The sequence below is a fragment of the Notechis scutatus genome, chromosome 4, assembly GCF_049901735.1.
Source record: "Notechis scutatus isolate UNSWTSFEM ecotype Mainland chromosome 4, rNotScu1.2, whole genome shotgun sequence".
NCBI classification, from domain to species: domain Eukaryota; kingdom Metazoa; phylum Chordata; class Lepidosauria; order Squamata; family Elapidae; genus Notechis; species Notechis scutatus.
In genome coordinates, this window is record NC_142012.1 from 162,741,841 (window position 1) to 162,755,634 (window position 13,794).

The 13,794-nt window shown below is 46.5% G+C and overlaps 1 protein-coding gene across 1 annotated transcript in view; it reads right to left on the reverse strand.

The window, feature by feature from the left end:
- Positions 1–13,794, reverse strand: part of PSMD2 (proteasome 26S subunit ubiquitin receptor, non-ATPase 2) — a 38,256-nt gene that overhangs the window by 1,654 nt on the left and 22,808 nt on the right. Inside the window, exons 11-19 of the mRNA XM_087965435.1 lie at positions 12,545–12,672; positions 11,405–11,492; positions 10,334–10,496; positions 6,414–6,515; positions 6,032–6,177; positions 5,273–5,356; positions 3,947–4,115; positions 2,579–2,673; positions 1,130–1,256 (exon numbers count right to left, since the gene is read on the reverse strand). Of these exons, the coding sequence (XP_087821561.1) occupies positions 1,130–1,256; positions 2,579–2,673; positions 3,947–4,115; positions 5,273–5,356; positions 6,032–6,177; positions 6,414–6,515; positions 10,334–10,496; positions 11,405–11,492; positions 12,545–12,672 (1,102 nt within the window). The remainder of the gene's footprint in view (positions 1–1,129; positions 1,257–2,578; positions 2,674–3,946; positions 4,116–5,272; positions 5,357–6,031; positions 6,178–6,413; positions 6,516–10,333; positions 10,497–11,404; positions 11,493–12,544; positions 12,673–13,794) is intronic.

Below are 13,794 nucleotides of genomic sequence, written 5' to 3' on the forward strand. Positions count from 1 at the left end.
ATAAAAATTAAACGTAAGCACACATCCTTCGCATTCTATACAATTGAACCGAAAACCCCCAACACCACACCAACACTGCACTATACAGTAGAATTCAAAAGAGCTACTGCCCTGGAATAGAAGCTGTTTTTCAGCCTATTTGTCCTTGTTTTTATTATCCTGTACCATCCGCCAGATGGTAATGGTTCAAAAAAGGGGGTGCCCAGGATGAGATGGATCTTTGAGAATGTTTTGAACTTTCTTAAGGCAGCGGGAGCTATAAAGCTCTTCCAAAGAGGGGGGAGGGCAACCAATGATCCTCTGGGCAATGACATTACCCCTCTGGAGCTCTTTCCTATCTGCCACTGTGCAATTGGCAAACCCTACAGAGGTGCAGTGAGTAAAGATACTCTCTATGGTGCAGCGGTAGAAGGTCACCAGCAGTCTTCCATTCAGTTGTTGTTTCCTGAGAAGCCTCAGGTCATATAATCTCTGCTGGGCCCATTTGACCAGTGCTGCAACGTGAGCACCCCAGGTCAGGTCCTCTTTTAGGGTAACATCCCAGAAATTTAAAACTGGCCACTTACTCCCCTCAGTCTCCATTAAGCAAGGGCTGGATGTCTGATCTGTTCCTTCTATAGTCCACTATAAGCTCCTTATTGGTGTTAAGGACCAAGTTATTGTCTCCACACCACGAAAGCAACTGGTCCACCTCATCTTGGTAGGCAGACTCATCCCTCTCGGAGATCAGTCTCACCACTGTTGTATCATTTGCAAAGCAAAGGTTCTTGCCTGGCCGTTCCAAGAACCAACCAAGGATGTGTTTCAGAGGCAGGGATAGAGGGAGAACCGAAAGGTGGTACCGGTTCTTCCTCTCAACCTGATATCCTGCCCAAGTGGCCGGTTCAGTGAAGCAAGGCAGCCTTGGGCCTTGGTGGAACTAGAGAAAAAGTGTCCCAGAACTAGCAGCAAAAGATTCTCTAGGGTTGGCAGCCGCATTAACAGACCATCGCAACTGTGATTGTAAATATGGACCCCCGAGCCATTTTGCCAAAGCTTCCCCCTCCCCGCCTACAACGGGAGGGAGACTTTTAACAAGGGCGCCTGCTTTTACCCAGAAGCAATCTGAAAATCCAAAAAGGATACTTACTGTTACGCACATCCAGGAAAGAGACCAGCACGGTCAAGAGGCCGGCCACAGCAACCTGGCTCATGAGCTGCCGGTCACTGTGGTAAGGACAGAGGGTGAGGGTTCCTTTTCCAAGGTGGGTCAGACCCTGCGCAGCAAAAGGAAAAGTGAGAGGTTGTTAAAACATCCTCCCAAACTTGACTCTACCAATAGCTTGTCATCACTAAGTCCACAGGCACTGACCAGGCCAAGAGGCTGGCCGCTCTAAGCGTCAGTTGCTGTGCCAGTTGCTCCCCACTCGTAACATGGACTGAGCTTCTTGGTTTCCTTCCATAGTTGTCAATTATTATGTACTGCTCTGTACCACTTAATGGTCAATAGAGGGGTTTATTTCCAAACGTTGGTTGGTTGGTTGGATGGATGGAAGGAAGGAAGGATGGATGGATAGTTTGATAGATATATAGATGGATAGATAGGGTTCTGAATTGCCTTGAACAGTGCTTCATCGAAACACGAGATGAGTGAGAAGGAAGGAAGGAAGGAAGGAAGGAAGGAAGGAAGGAAGGAAGGAAGGAATGAAGGAAGGAGGAAGGATAGATAGATAGATAGATAGATAGATAGATAGATAGATAGATAGATAGATAGATAGATAGAAAGAAGAAAGAAAGAAAGAAAGAAAGAAAGAAAGAAAGAAGAAAAAGGAAGGAAGGAAGGAAGGAAGGAAGGAAGGAAGGAAGGAAGGAAGGAAGATAGGATAGGGTTCTAAATTGCCTTGAACAGTGCTTCATCAAAACGTGAGATGAGGAAGGAAGGAAGGAAGGAAGGAAGGAAGGAAGGAAGGAAGGAAGGAAGGGCAGGGGGGGGGATATTCAGGAGATACAATATAGAGGTGTATAGTAATAGCAATAGTACCAAGACTTATATACCACTCCATGGTGCTTTACAGCATTGTCTGAGCAGTTTTCAATGTTAGCATTACTTGCACTATTTGCATATTTCCCCCAACAATCTGCTGTGGAGCTGTGCTTTCTGCAGGATGTTTTTCCTGTCCCGTGTCCCTTCACTGTTAAACACAGGCGCAGGCTGTTGGGGATGAGTCTGTGTTGTCTGCATCTCAAACTGCAAATGGCTCCTGTAGTCTGCAATTTTTTTTTCTGGAAATTCATCAAAGAAAATACAAGAAAGTCCAGCTGCCTCTTGGAAAAAAAAAAAAAACACCTTTGGGATAACCATGACCTGGATGACTGAGAACCTCCATAGGCATTGCTAGCAGTGGGTGTCAGGTGAGCCATGGGCAAGTCTCTCAGGTGTGATTAAAGGTCAAGTTATGCTGTGCTTAGCGCCACAGAGGAGTCCTGAATATTCGGCATAGCCAAATAAATAAATATGCCCAGTTCTCTGGCTGTTTCCCTAAAGCTTAATGAGGCCCCAAGCTATTTATTGGGGCAGAGGTTTAGGCTGCACCATTACCTGAGCCAATCGCACCATGAAAAGGTTATTGGGATCCTTAGCGTGATATTGTGCCAGCTGTCTCAGCATTGCAGCCAGGCGAGCGTTGTTGGTACCTATGGATAGAGGCCAATAGGGTCAGGGGAACAAAAAAAGAAAAGGAAAAAAAATACTTGAGGAGGGGGGAAGGATCCCCTATTCCAGTGATGGTGAACCTTTTTGTTGTGGTGTGCCGAAAAGCGCGCTATATACAGTATATATGCAGTGCAATGCAGTGAAGCACATGCAAATCTTTACATTGGGGAAAACAAAACCACCACTTCATGAACGCGTGGCACAACATGGGAGAACAAACCCATCAGGACAAGGTTCAGCAGTCTGCATTTAAAAGACAAAGGTCACTCTTTTGAAGACAGCAAGGTCCACATTTTTGGACAGAGAAGACCGCTGGCTTGAAAGGGGTCAAAGGGGCCATCTATGTCAAAACTGAACAGCCGTCTCTCAACAGAAGGGGAGGGATACGACACCGTCTATTTCCAGTCCACAACACAGGCCTTTCAGCAGTCCCAAGAAGCAGGCATGATATTCCCCTCTGAAAAAAAAATCGGGGCCGGCCAAAAGAGACCCCCCACCGCGCGCCAAGAAATCGCTGCCCAGCTCCCTTTTCCTGCCGCTCAGCGGCCTCCGCCGCACCGCCCGCCGCCCGGGCTCCGCCACACCGCCCGCCCGGCTCAGCCACATCCGGTTGGCCCGCTCACACCGCCCGCCGGCTCCGAGTTGGTATCCAGCTGGGGCTGTCAGGAGTTGCACACAGCGGCGCGGCTCCAGTCGCGTTGCCTCAGGAAGGGAAAGGCAAAACCAGGAGCCGCTGCTGCCGTTGCAAAGCGCCGCCGCAGCTCTTCCTTTTTGCCTTTCCCTTCCTGAGGCAACGCGGGACTGGAGCCACTCAGAGCCGCGCCAGCGGTAGCAACTCCTGACTCGGGCCTCCGAGGGGAGGGGAAGGAAAAGAAGAAGGGGGGAAAGGGGGGCGATTCCCAAAATCGGAATTCGATTTTAATCGGAAGAATATCATGTCTGCAAGAAGGCTCCACACCCATTTGCACCACTCAAGTGACCCTGAGGACACAGATAAACCTCCAATGGCTCTTTAATAGGATGCAAATGACCAGCTGTCTGCAAGGAGAATACTTCTTCCGTTCTCCACTGTCCAGTCGGAGATGAAGAAGCTTCTTGGATGAGAAGCAAAATGTCTCGAAAGAAAAACAAAGGAAGCCTGGTTGCCTCTTGAAAAAAAAAACCCCAACCGTGACCTGGCTCTGACTGAGAATCTCCGTAGACGTTTAAGCGCCAGGAATGCCCTCCCTCCACCAATACCCTGGCTGGGCTTACCGCTGCCCACCATGCCCATGGCGAAGATAGAGTTGTATGACACCTCGGGGTCAGCATCGTGGGAAAACTTGCTGAGAGTGTCAAGGATGTTGAGGCGAGGGTTGGACACAGAGATGAGAGCCAGAGCTAATGGAACAGCTCGTCGAAGAGTCGGTTCCCCATATCGTAGCTGGGAGAAAAAAAAAGAGGACCATTAAAGCATCAGGGTCTTTTGCTGCAGACCACTGTGGTCTCTAATCCTACCGTAGCAACACACCCTGGACAAAAATAAGCTCTTTGTTCACAAGTGTGCAGGTAAGAACAAAAACTGAAATGTCCCCAGAGACCATCTGCCACTTAGCGGAGTAACGGGAAGTCATTACATTCAACCAAAGAGGCTTTGTCAAAAGGCAACTGGGTTTTAGTTCTGAACTGAAGACGCTCCTTGGATGAGAAGCGAAACGTCCTTGAGGAAAAACAAAAGAAAGCCCAGTTGCCTTTTGAAAAATCACCTTTGGGGCAACCATGACCTGGATGACTGAGAATCTCCAAAGGCACTTAACTAAATTCACATTTCTTGCAGAATGTTGTAACTTTGAATGGTCACTAAATGAACTGTTGTAAGTTGAGGGCTACCTGTACACGGGGCTCAAGGCTGTTAAGATATACAGTACATCTCTTAATTAGTATGTGTTGTGGTTAGCCGGCAGCAAGTGCGGACGGCTGAGGAGAGCGAGGACTCAGATGAGGGGCAGGACCATTAGGGAGTGGACTGCTGCCTTCAGAGATTGTGGGGGCTGGCAGCAGCGATGAGGAGGTTCCCGAGGAGCCTGTGCCAAGTGTGTGTGCGCACAAGGTTGCTCGCAGGAAAGAGCAGCTGCAGCAGCACGGGCGTCTCAGGAGTTAGGGTTCAAGATAATGGCCCCTCCTTCAAGAAGATAAAAGGCAGCTATGAATCAGACGTTCTTTGTAGGAAGCAAAGACGTTTTGAAACTCGAGCCTCATGGACATTGCAGTATCTTAGTTGGTATTTGAAGACTCTTGTGTTGTAAAATATTTCTTATCTGAGATCCTTGGCAGCCTCGCACAGTTTTGGCAAGGCTCGTGGTTATCAAAGTTAGTTAGTTTGCAGCAGCCTTTTAACCGGGGATTCGTAAGGATCATTAAAAGGTTTCTATTCCCTTTGGTTCGTGTTTGTTTTATTGGAAAAGGGTTTGGGTCAGAACAGTATGATGAAAAACGTTTATAGAAACTATACTTCGCACAAATGGTTGAAAGTTGAAGTCTACCTGTTATCTTTTATTGCCCCCTTCCCCACGTTCCGGGTGTCTTCAGCCTCCTACTCACCAGGTGACCAAAGGTACGTAGAGCCATCTCTGCCCCGATCTCCTCACCCATAGCGATGAGCGCAATGCCCAGCACCGCCACACCCTGCAGCAGGAGAGACCTCATGTGAAACCACAGGACACCTCGTAACATCGCTAAATATAGGAATTTTTTTATTTTTAACTGGACGATAAATGTGCTGGCCCAGCTGCTCAAGGCAAGACCCAAAAAAGCTTCAAATCAGGTTATCTTGCAAAAGGAGAATGGGAAGAGAAGCAGGTTTACTGAATTGGGTGTAAGGAAACACTCAACTTGCTGAGAATCCATGACATCCCTCAGTTTTAACCAGGATTCTGTTTATTACGTAACTCCAACGCACAAGTGTCGAATTTGGGAATAGGGCGCAATTTCTGCTTCTCACAGTCTGATGGGTAAAGCCAAATGAATTTTAGCTGCTTTGGGCAAGCGGGTTGCAGAGGGTTTCTACCGACACCTGAATGAAGTTTCAGGGCCTCATTTGTCTCTCTGCTCTCCTGGTAACTAGCAGAAAAAGAAACTATGAATGGAAGACAAGACAAAAACCAGTAATTGAACAGTACCACTCCATTTTCCCTATTATTTTGGAATGCTGTACACATTTTGGCTTATGGATTAAAAACCAGAAGACAGCAATTAAGTGTTTGTGCTGTTAACTAAACACCACCTCACCTGTTCAGCGTCTATTTCGGCTGTTAACTTATCTCAAAATACAAAGTACAAGAAATGGACAGAACTCCTTACCTGGTGAGCTCCCATGTCAGCCGAATTATCTTTCTTCTCTTTGTCCTTCTTCTCCTTCTTCTCTTTTTCCTCCTCCTTCTCTTTGGAATCAAAATGCTCACTGCAGATATGAAGAAGCTGCTGAACCTTCAACACATTCCCAGATCCTGCGGGGACACCACAAACTTGTGACCGAATTCACATAGCATGCGTCAACAGCATTATGTTTTCTGGGTTTCCCGTTGCGTGCTCTGCTAAGGAAAAAAACCCTAGCAAAATGAACGTGCTGTGCAAATGCAGGTGTTAGATCTTCCTCCCCGAGTTCGCCGTGTGTTGTGTGAATGCAAACCAGGAATAAAAAGGACGGGAATCTCCCAACATCCCATTCCCAAACCAGGCTGACCTGCGTAGGCGCAGATGTCCACGAGGGTGTTGGCAAAGCTACGGAAAGGCTCAGACACAACCTGCAGGGCAGCCAGGATTGCTTCAATGGCCTCACCCTTTCCTGTAAAATATGGGTGCAAAAATACGTCAGCATGTATTCAAGTGACTGATGTTACATCAAGACGTTCTGAAAAGAACTTCTACATCCATTGCCCAGGTCCATCCAGGTAGTCCTCAACGTACGACCACAATGGAGCCTGAACTTTTCATTGCAGTTTTTTTGGTGAGCTTTGCACCATTTGGGGGGCCCTTTTCTGCCATGGTTGTTAAGCAAAACACTACAGTCGTTAAGCGAATTGTGCAGTCGTTAAGCGAATCTGGCTCCCCCCACTGATTTGGCTTCTTGTCAGAAGCTCCCTAAGAAGTTTGTGAATGAGAATCCCAGGGTGCTGTAACTGTTGTGTGTGTTGAGGTAATTCCCCGTTAGGAGAATGAGCGCATACAGGGAGACGTATTTGAGAGGAGTGTTTGAATAATACACACAGAGCACACAGATACACTGTACAGTAAATGTAGGTTTTTACTTCCAGAAAGGTTTAAGCAAAGTCCAAAATAAGCAATCCAAAGTCATTCACAGGTAAATCAGTCAGTTTTCATCCAGATAATCCAAATATCAAATTCCAGTGTCAAAAACAGTTCAGTATCAGACTTACATTAAATCCAGTAATATCAGTCAATTAGAAGAAATGGAGCAACGGCAATATTTTCCAACAGAAGGAAACAGAGATACTCACTCAGACACACTCTCTTCTGAGACTAAGACTAAACAACCCAGGTTTCTGGCTCCATCTTATGGCCGTTTGAGAAACCACACCTAATTACAGTTTTGCATTTTCTTAAAGATACAGTTTTAAAATGTTTATCCTGGTTTATATATTTCTAACCCAAATAGCTGTTAGGTGACTCATATTCCTAACAGTGTGTACACACAGTTTGGCAAAGTTTGATCGCAAGGCTGTGGGATGGTGCAACGGTCGTAAATGGGACAACAGATTGTTAAGTCGCAATTACTGTTGTAACTTTGAATGGTCATTAAACGAATGGTTGTAAGTCGAGGACTACCTGTCCTGAAAATACAGGCCTCAGATGACATAATCTGATGCTGTGTGATAACATAACTGAACTGGTGACAACCCCCCCCCCCCCCATTTTCTTTATTTTCATATTGATCTTTCTGATAGACTATTCTATCTATCTATCTATCTATCTATCTATCTATCTATCTATCTATCTATCTATCTATCTATCTACCTACCTACCTACCTATCTTTCTCTCTCTCTCTCTCTGTCCCTGTCTCTCTCTGTGTCTCTGTCTGTCTCTCTGATTCTCTCCCTCCCACTCTGATCCTGATTTCCTGTTCCCTATGCTTGGAAAAAGAACAGATTCTTCGTCTAACGAGCTCTAAAGTCACCAATTTCAAAGATCCGGTTCTAAGCACACCTGTTCGTGCTTCAAAGAACTGTGGGAAGCAGGTCACAATGTCTCTGCTTTATTTTTTTTTTTTGCTACCTGTGGATCGAGCCCGTATACAAAAACTCTTGTTTTTGTTTTATAAGTCCATCAAGGAACTGAGGATAGGAACTAAAGAGCACGGGGCATACTTGCAAACGAGAAACGAGAGCGTCCCTCTGAAATAGCTCACTGATACTCCTGATCCCAAGCGAAGTGCTGTGTCTTAATGCAGGTGTGTGTGATGAAAAGGATGCAAAGCTGCTGGAACAAGACAGCTAAAAGGCCCCTTACATTGGGACAAGATTGGTTGTGGGTATTTGGCTCCTCTCCCCCCGCCCCCACAAAACAGCTCCAGGAAAGAAGAGAAGGAGAATGTCTGAAAGCATTTCAGAAAAGTTTAAAAAAAAAAAAGAAACTACATTGGGCAGCAGAATATTTAAAATTACTGGGTAGGAGCTCATAAATAACCCTAAAACAAAATTAATCACAAACACTCTTTCGGAAGGCCCTGAAAACATGGCTCTGCCAGCAGGCTTGGTGAACCCAGAGCAAGAGGGAGCTCATTAAATGGCTGTGGAATGAAGGTATGTGGTCGCTGGGGTAGTGAGGTGCGGTGGGGTTATTATTTTAATTTTTTTTAAAAAATATTATTATTTCTTTTATATGGTGTTTTTATGTCCTGTAAGCCGCCTTGAGTCACCGTGTGCAAGTAAGCAGCAATATAAATTTCCCAAATAATGTAAATATAAATTAACTGACAAAGAAGCTCTAAGTCGGACAATACAGGTAATCCTTGACTTACAACAATTTGTTTAGTGACCGTTTGAAGTTACATTGGTACTGAGGGGGAAAAATGACTTATACCCAGTTTTCACAATTATGACCTTTGCAGCATCCCAACAGTCACATGATCAAAATTCGGGTGCTTTTGCAACTGGCATGCATTGAAGACAGTTGCAGTGTGTCCTGGAGTCATGTGCCATGGTGGTGGCGCAGTGATTAGAGTGTAGTGCTGCCGGCTGCTTCTGCTGACTGCCGGCTGCCTGCAATTTGGCAGTTCGAATCTCACCGGGCTCAAGGTTGACTCAGCCTTCCGTCCTTCCGAGGTGGGTAAAAGGAGGACAACCCAGATGGTTGGGGGCAAATAGGCTGACTCTGTAAACCGCTTAGAGGGGGCTGGAAAGTACTGTGAAGCGGTATGTAAGTCCTATTGCTATTTGTACCCTTGTCAGCTGGCTTGTGTTAAGCAAAGTCAATGGCAGAAGCGAGATTCGCTTAACGCCCACATAATTCAACTGCGGTGATTCGCTTAAGAACTATGGAAAAAGGACGCATGTCAACTCATAAAACATATTGTACACAGGTTTTATAGTTGTCAACAGAAAGAAAGGGGGGAGTTTCAAAGAGCAGGCAGCAGTGTGGAATCGAAAGTACATTCCATTCATATTTTCTTCAGAGACTGATTAGATGACTGAAGCTTCTGCCGAGAATGAATCTAATTGGAGAGCATGATTGATGACTCTTGGCTATGGACGTGTTTCGTTGGATGATACACCCAGAGGGGTGGGGGTGTGGGAAGCAGGATCAAGGGTGACAGTGAATTACGTATCTCAGAGTCGGCTACGCCCAGGCAAATTACGGCATGTTAACTTCTAATAAATCCGAAGAAGTTTTGGGGGTGTGGCTCGAGGCTCATGATTTAATTGGAGTAACTGCCGGAATCCTGACAACGCAAACATGGAATAAAACTCACACAACGACTGCCTTGCTAAGCAATGGAAATTTTGGGCTCTAATGCGGTCGTAAGATGATGACTACCTGAACAGTTGTCTTTTCAATTTCTTTCCAACATAAAATTCAGAAACGATGCTCTTGATTCAAAGTGGGAATGGGGAGAAGTAGCAGCCCGTTCAGGGGCAATTGTGATGCACAGGTAGTCCTCGACTTACAACAGTTCATTTAGTGACCGTTCAAAAAGTTACAATGGCACTGAAAAATAGTAACTTAGGACCGTTTTTCACACTTGCGACCATTGCAGCACCCCCATGGTCACGTGACCAAAATTCAGATGCTTGGCAACTGGTTCATATGTATGACGGTCACAGTGCCCTGAGGTCACGTGATCAGCTTTTGCAACCTCCTGACAAGCAAAGTCAACGGGGAATCCAAATTCACTTCACAACCGGGTTACAAACTTAACCAGTGCAATGATTCATTTAAGACCGGCGGCAAGGAAAGTCATAAAATGGAGCAAAATCCACTTAACAAATGTTTCATTCAGCTTAACATAAATTTTGGGCTCCACTGTGGTCGTAACTCAAGGACTACCTGTACCTATAATTAGCATTCAAGGGCAATTCTACCGCTTCTCTCTTCTACAGGCCTTTTCTGACACCCAGGGACCGACCGTCCTAGAGAATTCTTACCCAGATGGTTCAGGCCCAGGCCAAGAGGCAGCCACCTGGCGTAGGTGTCCTTCAGCTCTGTCTCGGACTTCTCCATAATAGTTTGGAGGATGGTGGAGGTGACATCTCCGTTGCAGGAGCCCACTGCGATGATTCCGCAAGCCAGGGCTGTCACACCAGCCACCTGGGGAAAGAATAGAACAGAATAGCAGAGTTGGAAGGGACCTTGGAGGTCTTCTAGTCCAACCCCCTGCTTAGGCAGGAAACCTTATACCATTTCAGACAAATGGTGGTCCAGTCTCTTCTTAAAAATTTCCAGCGGGAAGTTTTTTGCAAAGAGAGTGTGTGTCCGGTTCTCACCATCACCTTCGTAAGCTCTTAGAAGAAACCGCAGAGATGGGGGAGGGGGGGAAGTTATCAGGCAGTCTTTCAAGAAAAAGCTATTGTCAAGTCTGAAGCTGGCCTGACTGAGGCCATATTGGAGGCTTCAGCATTGCCACAATTGAGATGAGGGCTAGGGAGTGGGGAATAGAAATAGCTGGGGGGGTTGTAGCCAAAACAACGTACTTTCCCCTGGGAACCAAGGACATTCCAACAGGTGGCTGAACAGAGGCAGAGTGACGTTACCAGGCAACTGGACAGCACCCTGACTGGACCACGTGACTGTTTGGGAAAAGGAGAAAACTTTCACTTTTAATTAGGTGAAAACTGTGGGAACGTCTGGAATAGGTTTTCACCAGTCTTTACCAATATGATCTATCCAATAAAACTGTTCTTTGAGGAATCTACCTGCCTCGGAGTTCTGTTCGCTATGGGTGTATTACTTGGAACCCTGACAGCTATTTCTTGCAAGCTAGAGCAAGGGTCTCCAAACTTGAAGACTTGTGGACTTTCAGCTCCCAGAATTGCTCAGGGAAACGCCGGCTTGGGAATCCTAGGAGTTGAAGTCCACACGTTTTGCAATCCATTGCCCTCAGAAAGTTTTGTGAAAAAGTCCCTCCTAGGTGGAGGTCAAGGATCTCCAGTTCCATATCCTCGCTCCATTCCCATCACAGAACTCTCAGCCAATCTTTAGGGTTTCTTCTCTCTCACCTCCATGCTGGATTTGGAATCCCCCATAACAGGAAGCAGCAAGGTCAGGACATCTTCTCGGTTGGATCCTGCGTAGGCCAGTCCCAGCCTGCCAAGAGAGCACAACATGGTTTGAAGGATACAGCTGTCAACTCGTAAAGCATTCCTATACCTGTTTTCGAGTTGCCATAAGCGGGGGGTGAGGGGTGGGGGTGGGAGGGGCGGGGGGGGGGGGAGGAAGAACGGCACATCAGAAGTACATTCCATACTTATCTTACAAAGATTGTAGCTAAGCTACCGGATCTTCTGCCCACGAAAATCCTTCACTGGAGAATGTGATTAATGACACCCAGGTCACAGATGACCGTAAATTACATGTGGCAGAGTTGGCTTCAACTAGGATAATGGCCACACATTGCTCCTAATAAATTTGAATTCTTTTGAAGCTTGGCTCGAGGCTCATGATTTAACAGGCATGATATTCCCTCTGAAAAAAATCGGGCCGGCCAAAAGAGACCCCCCACCGCGCGCCAAGAAATCGCTGCCCACCTCCCTTTTCCTGTCGCTCAGCGCCTCCGCTCGCACCGCCCGCCCGGGCTCCGCCGCACCGCCCGCCCGCCCGGGCTCCGCCGCACCGCCCGCCCCGCCCGGCTCCCGCCGCACCGCCCGCCCGCCTGGGCTCCGCCAGGTATCCGGTTGTGTCAGGAGTTGTTAGGTCGCTGGTGCGCCACGCGCCCAGTCTGCTGTTGCCCTCAGGAAGGAAAGGCAAAACCAGGAGCCGCTGCTGCCGTTGCAAAGCGCCGCCACTCTTCCTTTTTGCCTTTCCCTTCCTGAGGCAACGCGGGACTGGAGCCACGCAGAGCCGCGCCAGCGGTAGCAACTCCTGACTGGGCCTCCGAGGAGGGGAAGGAGGAGAAGAAGGGGGGGAAAGGAGGGGCGATTCCCCAAAAAATCGGAATTACGATTTTAATCAGAAGAATATCATGTCTGTTTAATTAGGGCAATCGCTGGAACCCTGACAATAGCCTGTGCTGCATCAGGAAGACTATGCAGATTGAGGACCCAGACTATTGGAGGGTTATAGGCCGACTCCATAAACCGCTTAGAGGGGTCCGTGAAGAGGTATATAAGTCTAAGCGTTGTTGCTAGTGCTATCCTCACCCAAAGATGGCACCAATGCGCATGGTGTTGCTGTTGTGAAGGATGTAGTCTGAGAGCAGCGCAAGGGCTGGGTCGCATTCGTTCCTCACGCCGGAGTTCACGATGCCACAAGCCAGAAGAGCCCCTGACTGGAGGAAAGACAAGGAAGGAAAACACGGTCCAGAATAGAAGATACAATAAAAGATATATCTAAATGATTAATATGTACAAACAAATAATATTAACATCATCATCATCATTATTAAGTATAACATAAATTGACCCAGACAATACACTGTTTACCAAAACTAATGTATGTTACAGAAAAATGTATATTTTTTTAAAAAAAAAAAAGATATATCTAATGATGAATGAGCCCCACCACTCCAAACAAAAACTGCTCAGACATGAATGGAAGTTTAGTTTAGTTTAGTTTACTTTATTATCATTGCACGAAATCAAACACCATGTTCAGTGCACATCATGACCATAAAAATAAACACAAACATACATCCTTCATACTCCACACATTGAACCGAAAACCCCCGACATCGCACCAACACTGAACTATATAGTAGAATTCAAAAGAGCTACTGCCCTGGGATAGAAGCTGATTTTCAGCCTATTTGTCCTTGTTTTTATTATTCTGTACCGTCTGCCAGATGGTAATAGTTCAAAAAAAAAGGGGGTGCCCAGGATGAGATGGATCTTTGAGAATGTTTTGAACTTAAGAAAGGCAGTGGGAGCTATAAACTCTTCCAAAGAGGGGAGAGGGCAACCCATGATCTTTTGGGCACTAGGATTGATAGCACAAATATGGAGCTACAATACTTTTTATATCTGTATAAAGCTTTAGGGGGGGGGGAAAAACGGAATTTCAGTTCAAAGGACTTGAGGGCAACTTGACAGAAGAACCATCTTCAATGCCTGTATCCCATTGATGTCACCAACGAGGCAACAGAGAGAGAAAACGCCTCAGAGTTCAAGCATCTGCACACGGCCCAAAGTCTTAGATTCAGTCCCTGCACCTCACAAAGAGTTGGGAAATGTGGAAATGGCTTCCCTAGAATGTTCCAGAAGGTGGTTGAGACAAACATTTTCCCACAGAGCTTTTAATTCAGGTTGCACAATAGCTGAAGTTGGGTATTTGGAAATTTGGCCGTGGAATTAGGTTAGGGTTGTAGGTTTGGATATCTCGTTTACTTTTCTTGCAAAGCGACAGGACTATTTGAGGAACATGTGCAGGGAGTCCTCAGCTTACGACCCCAGCT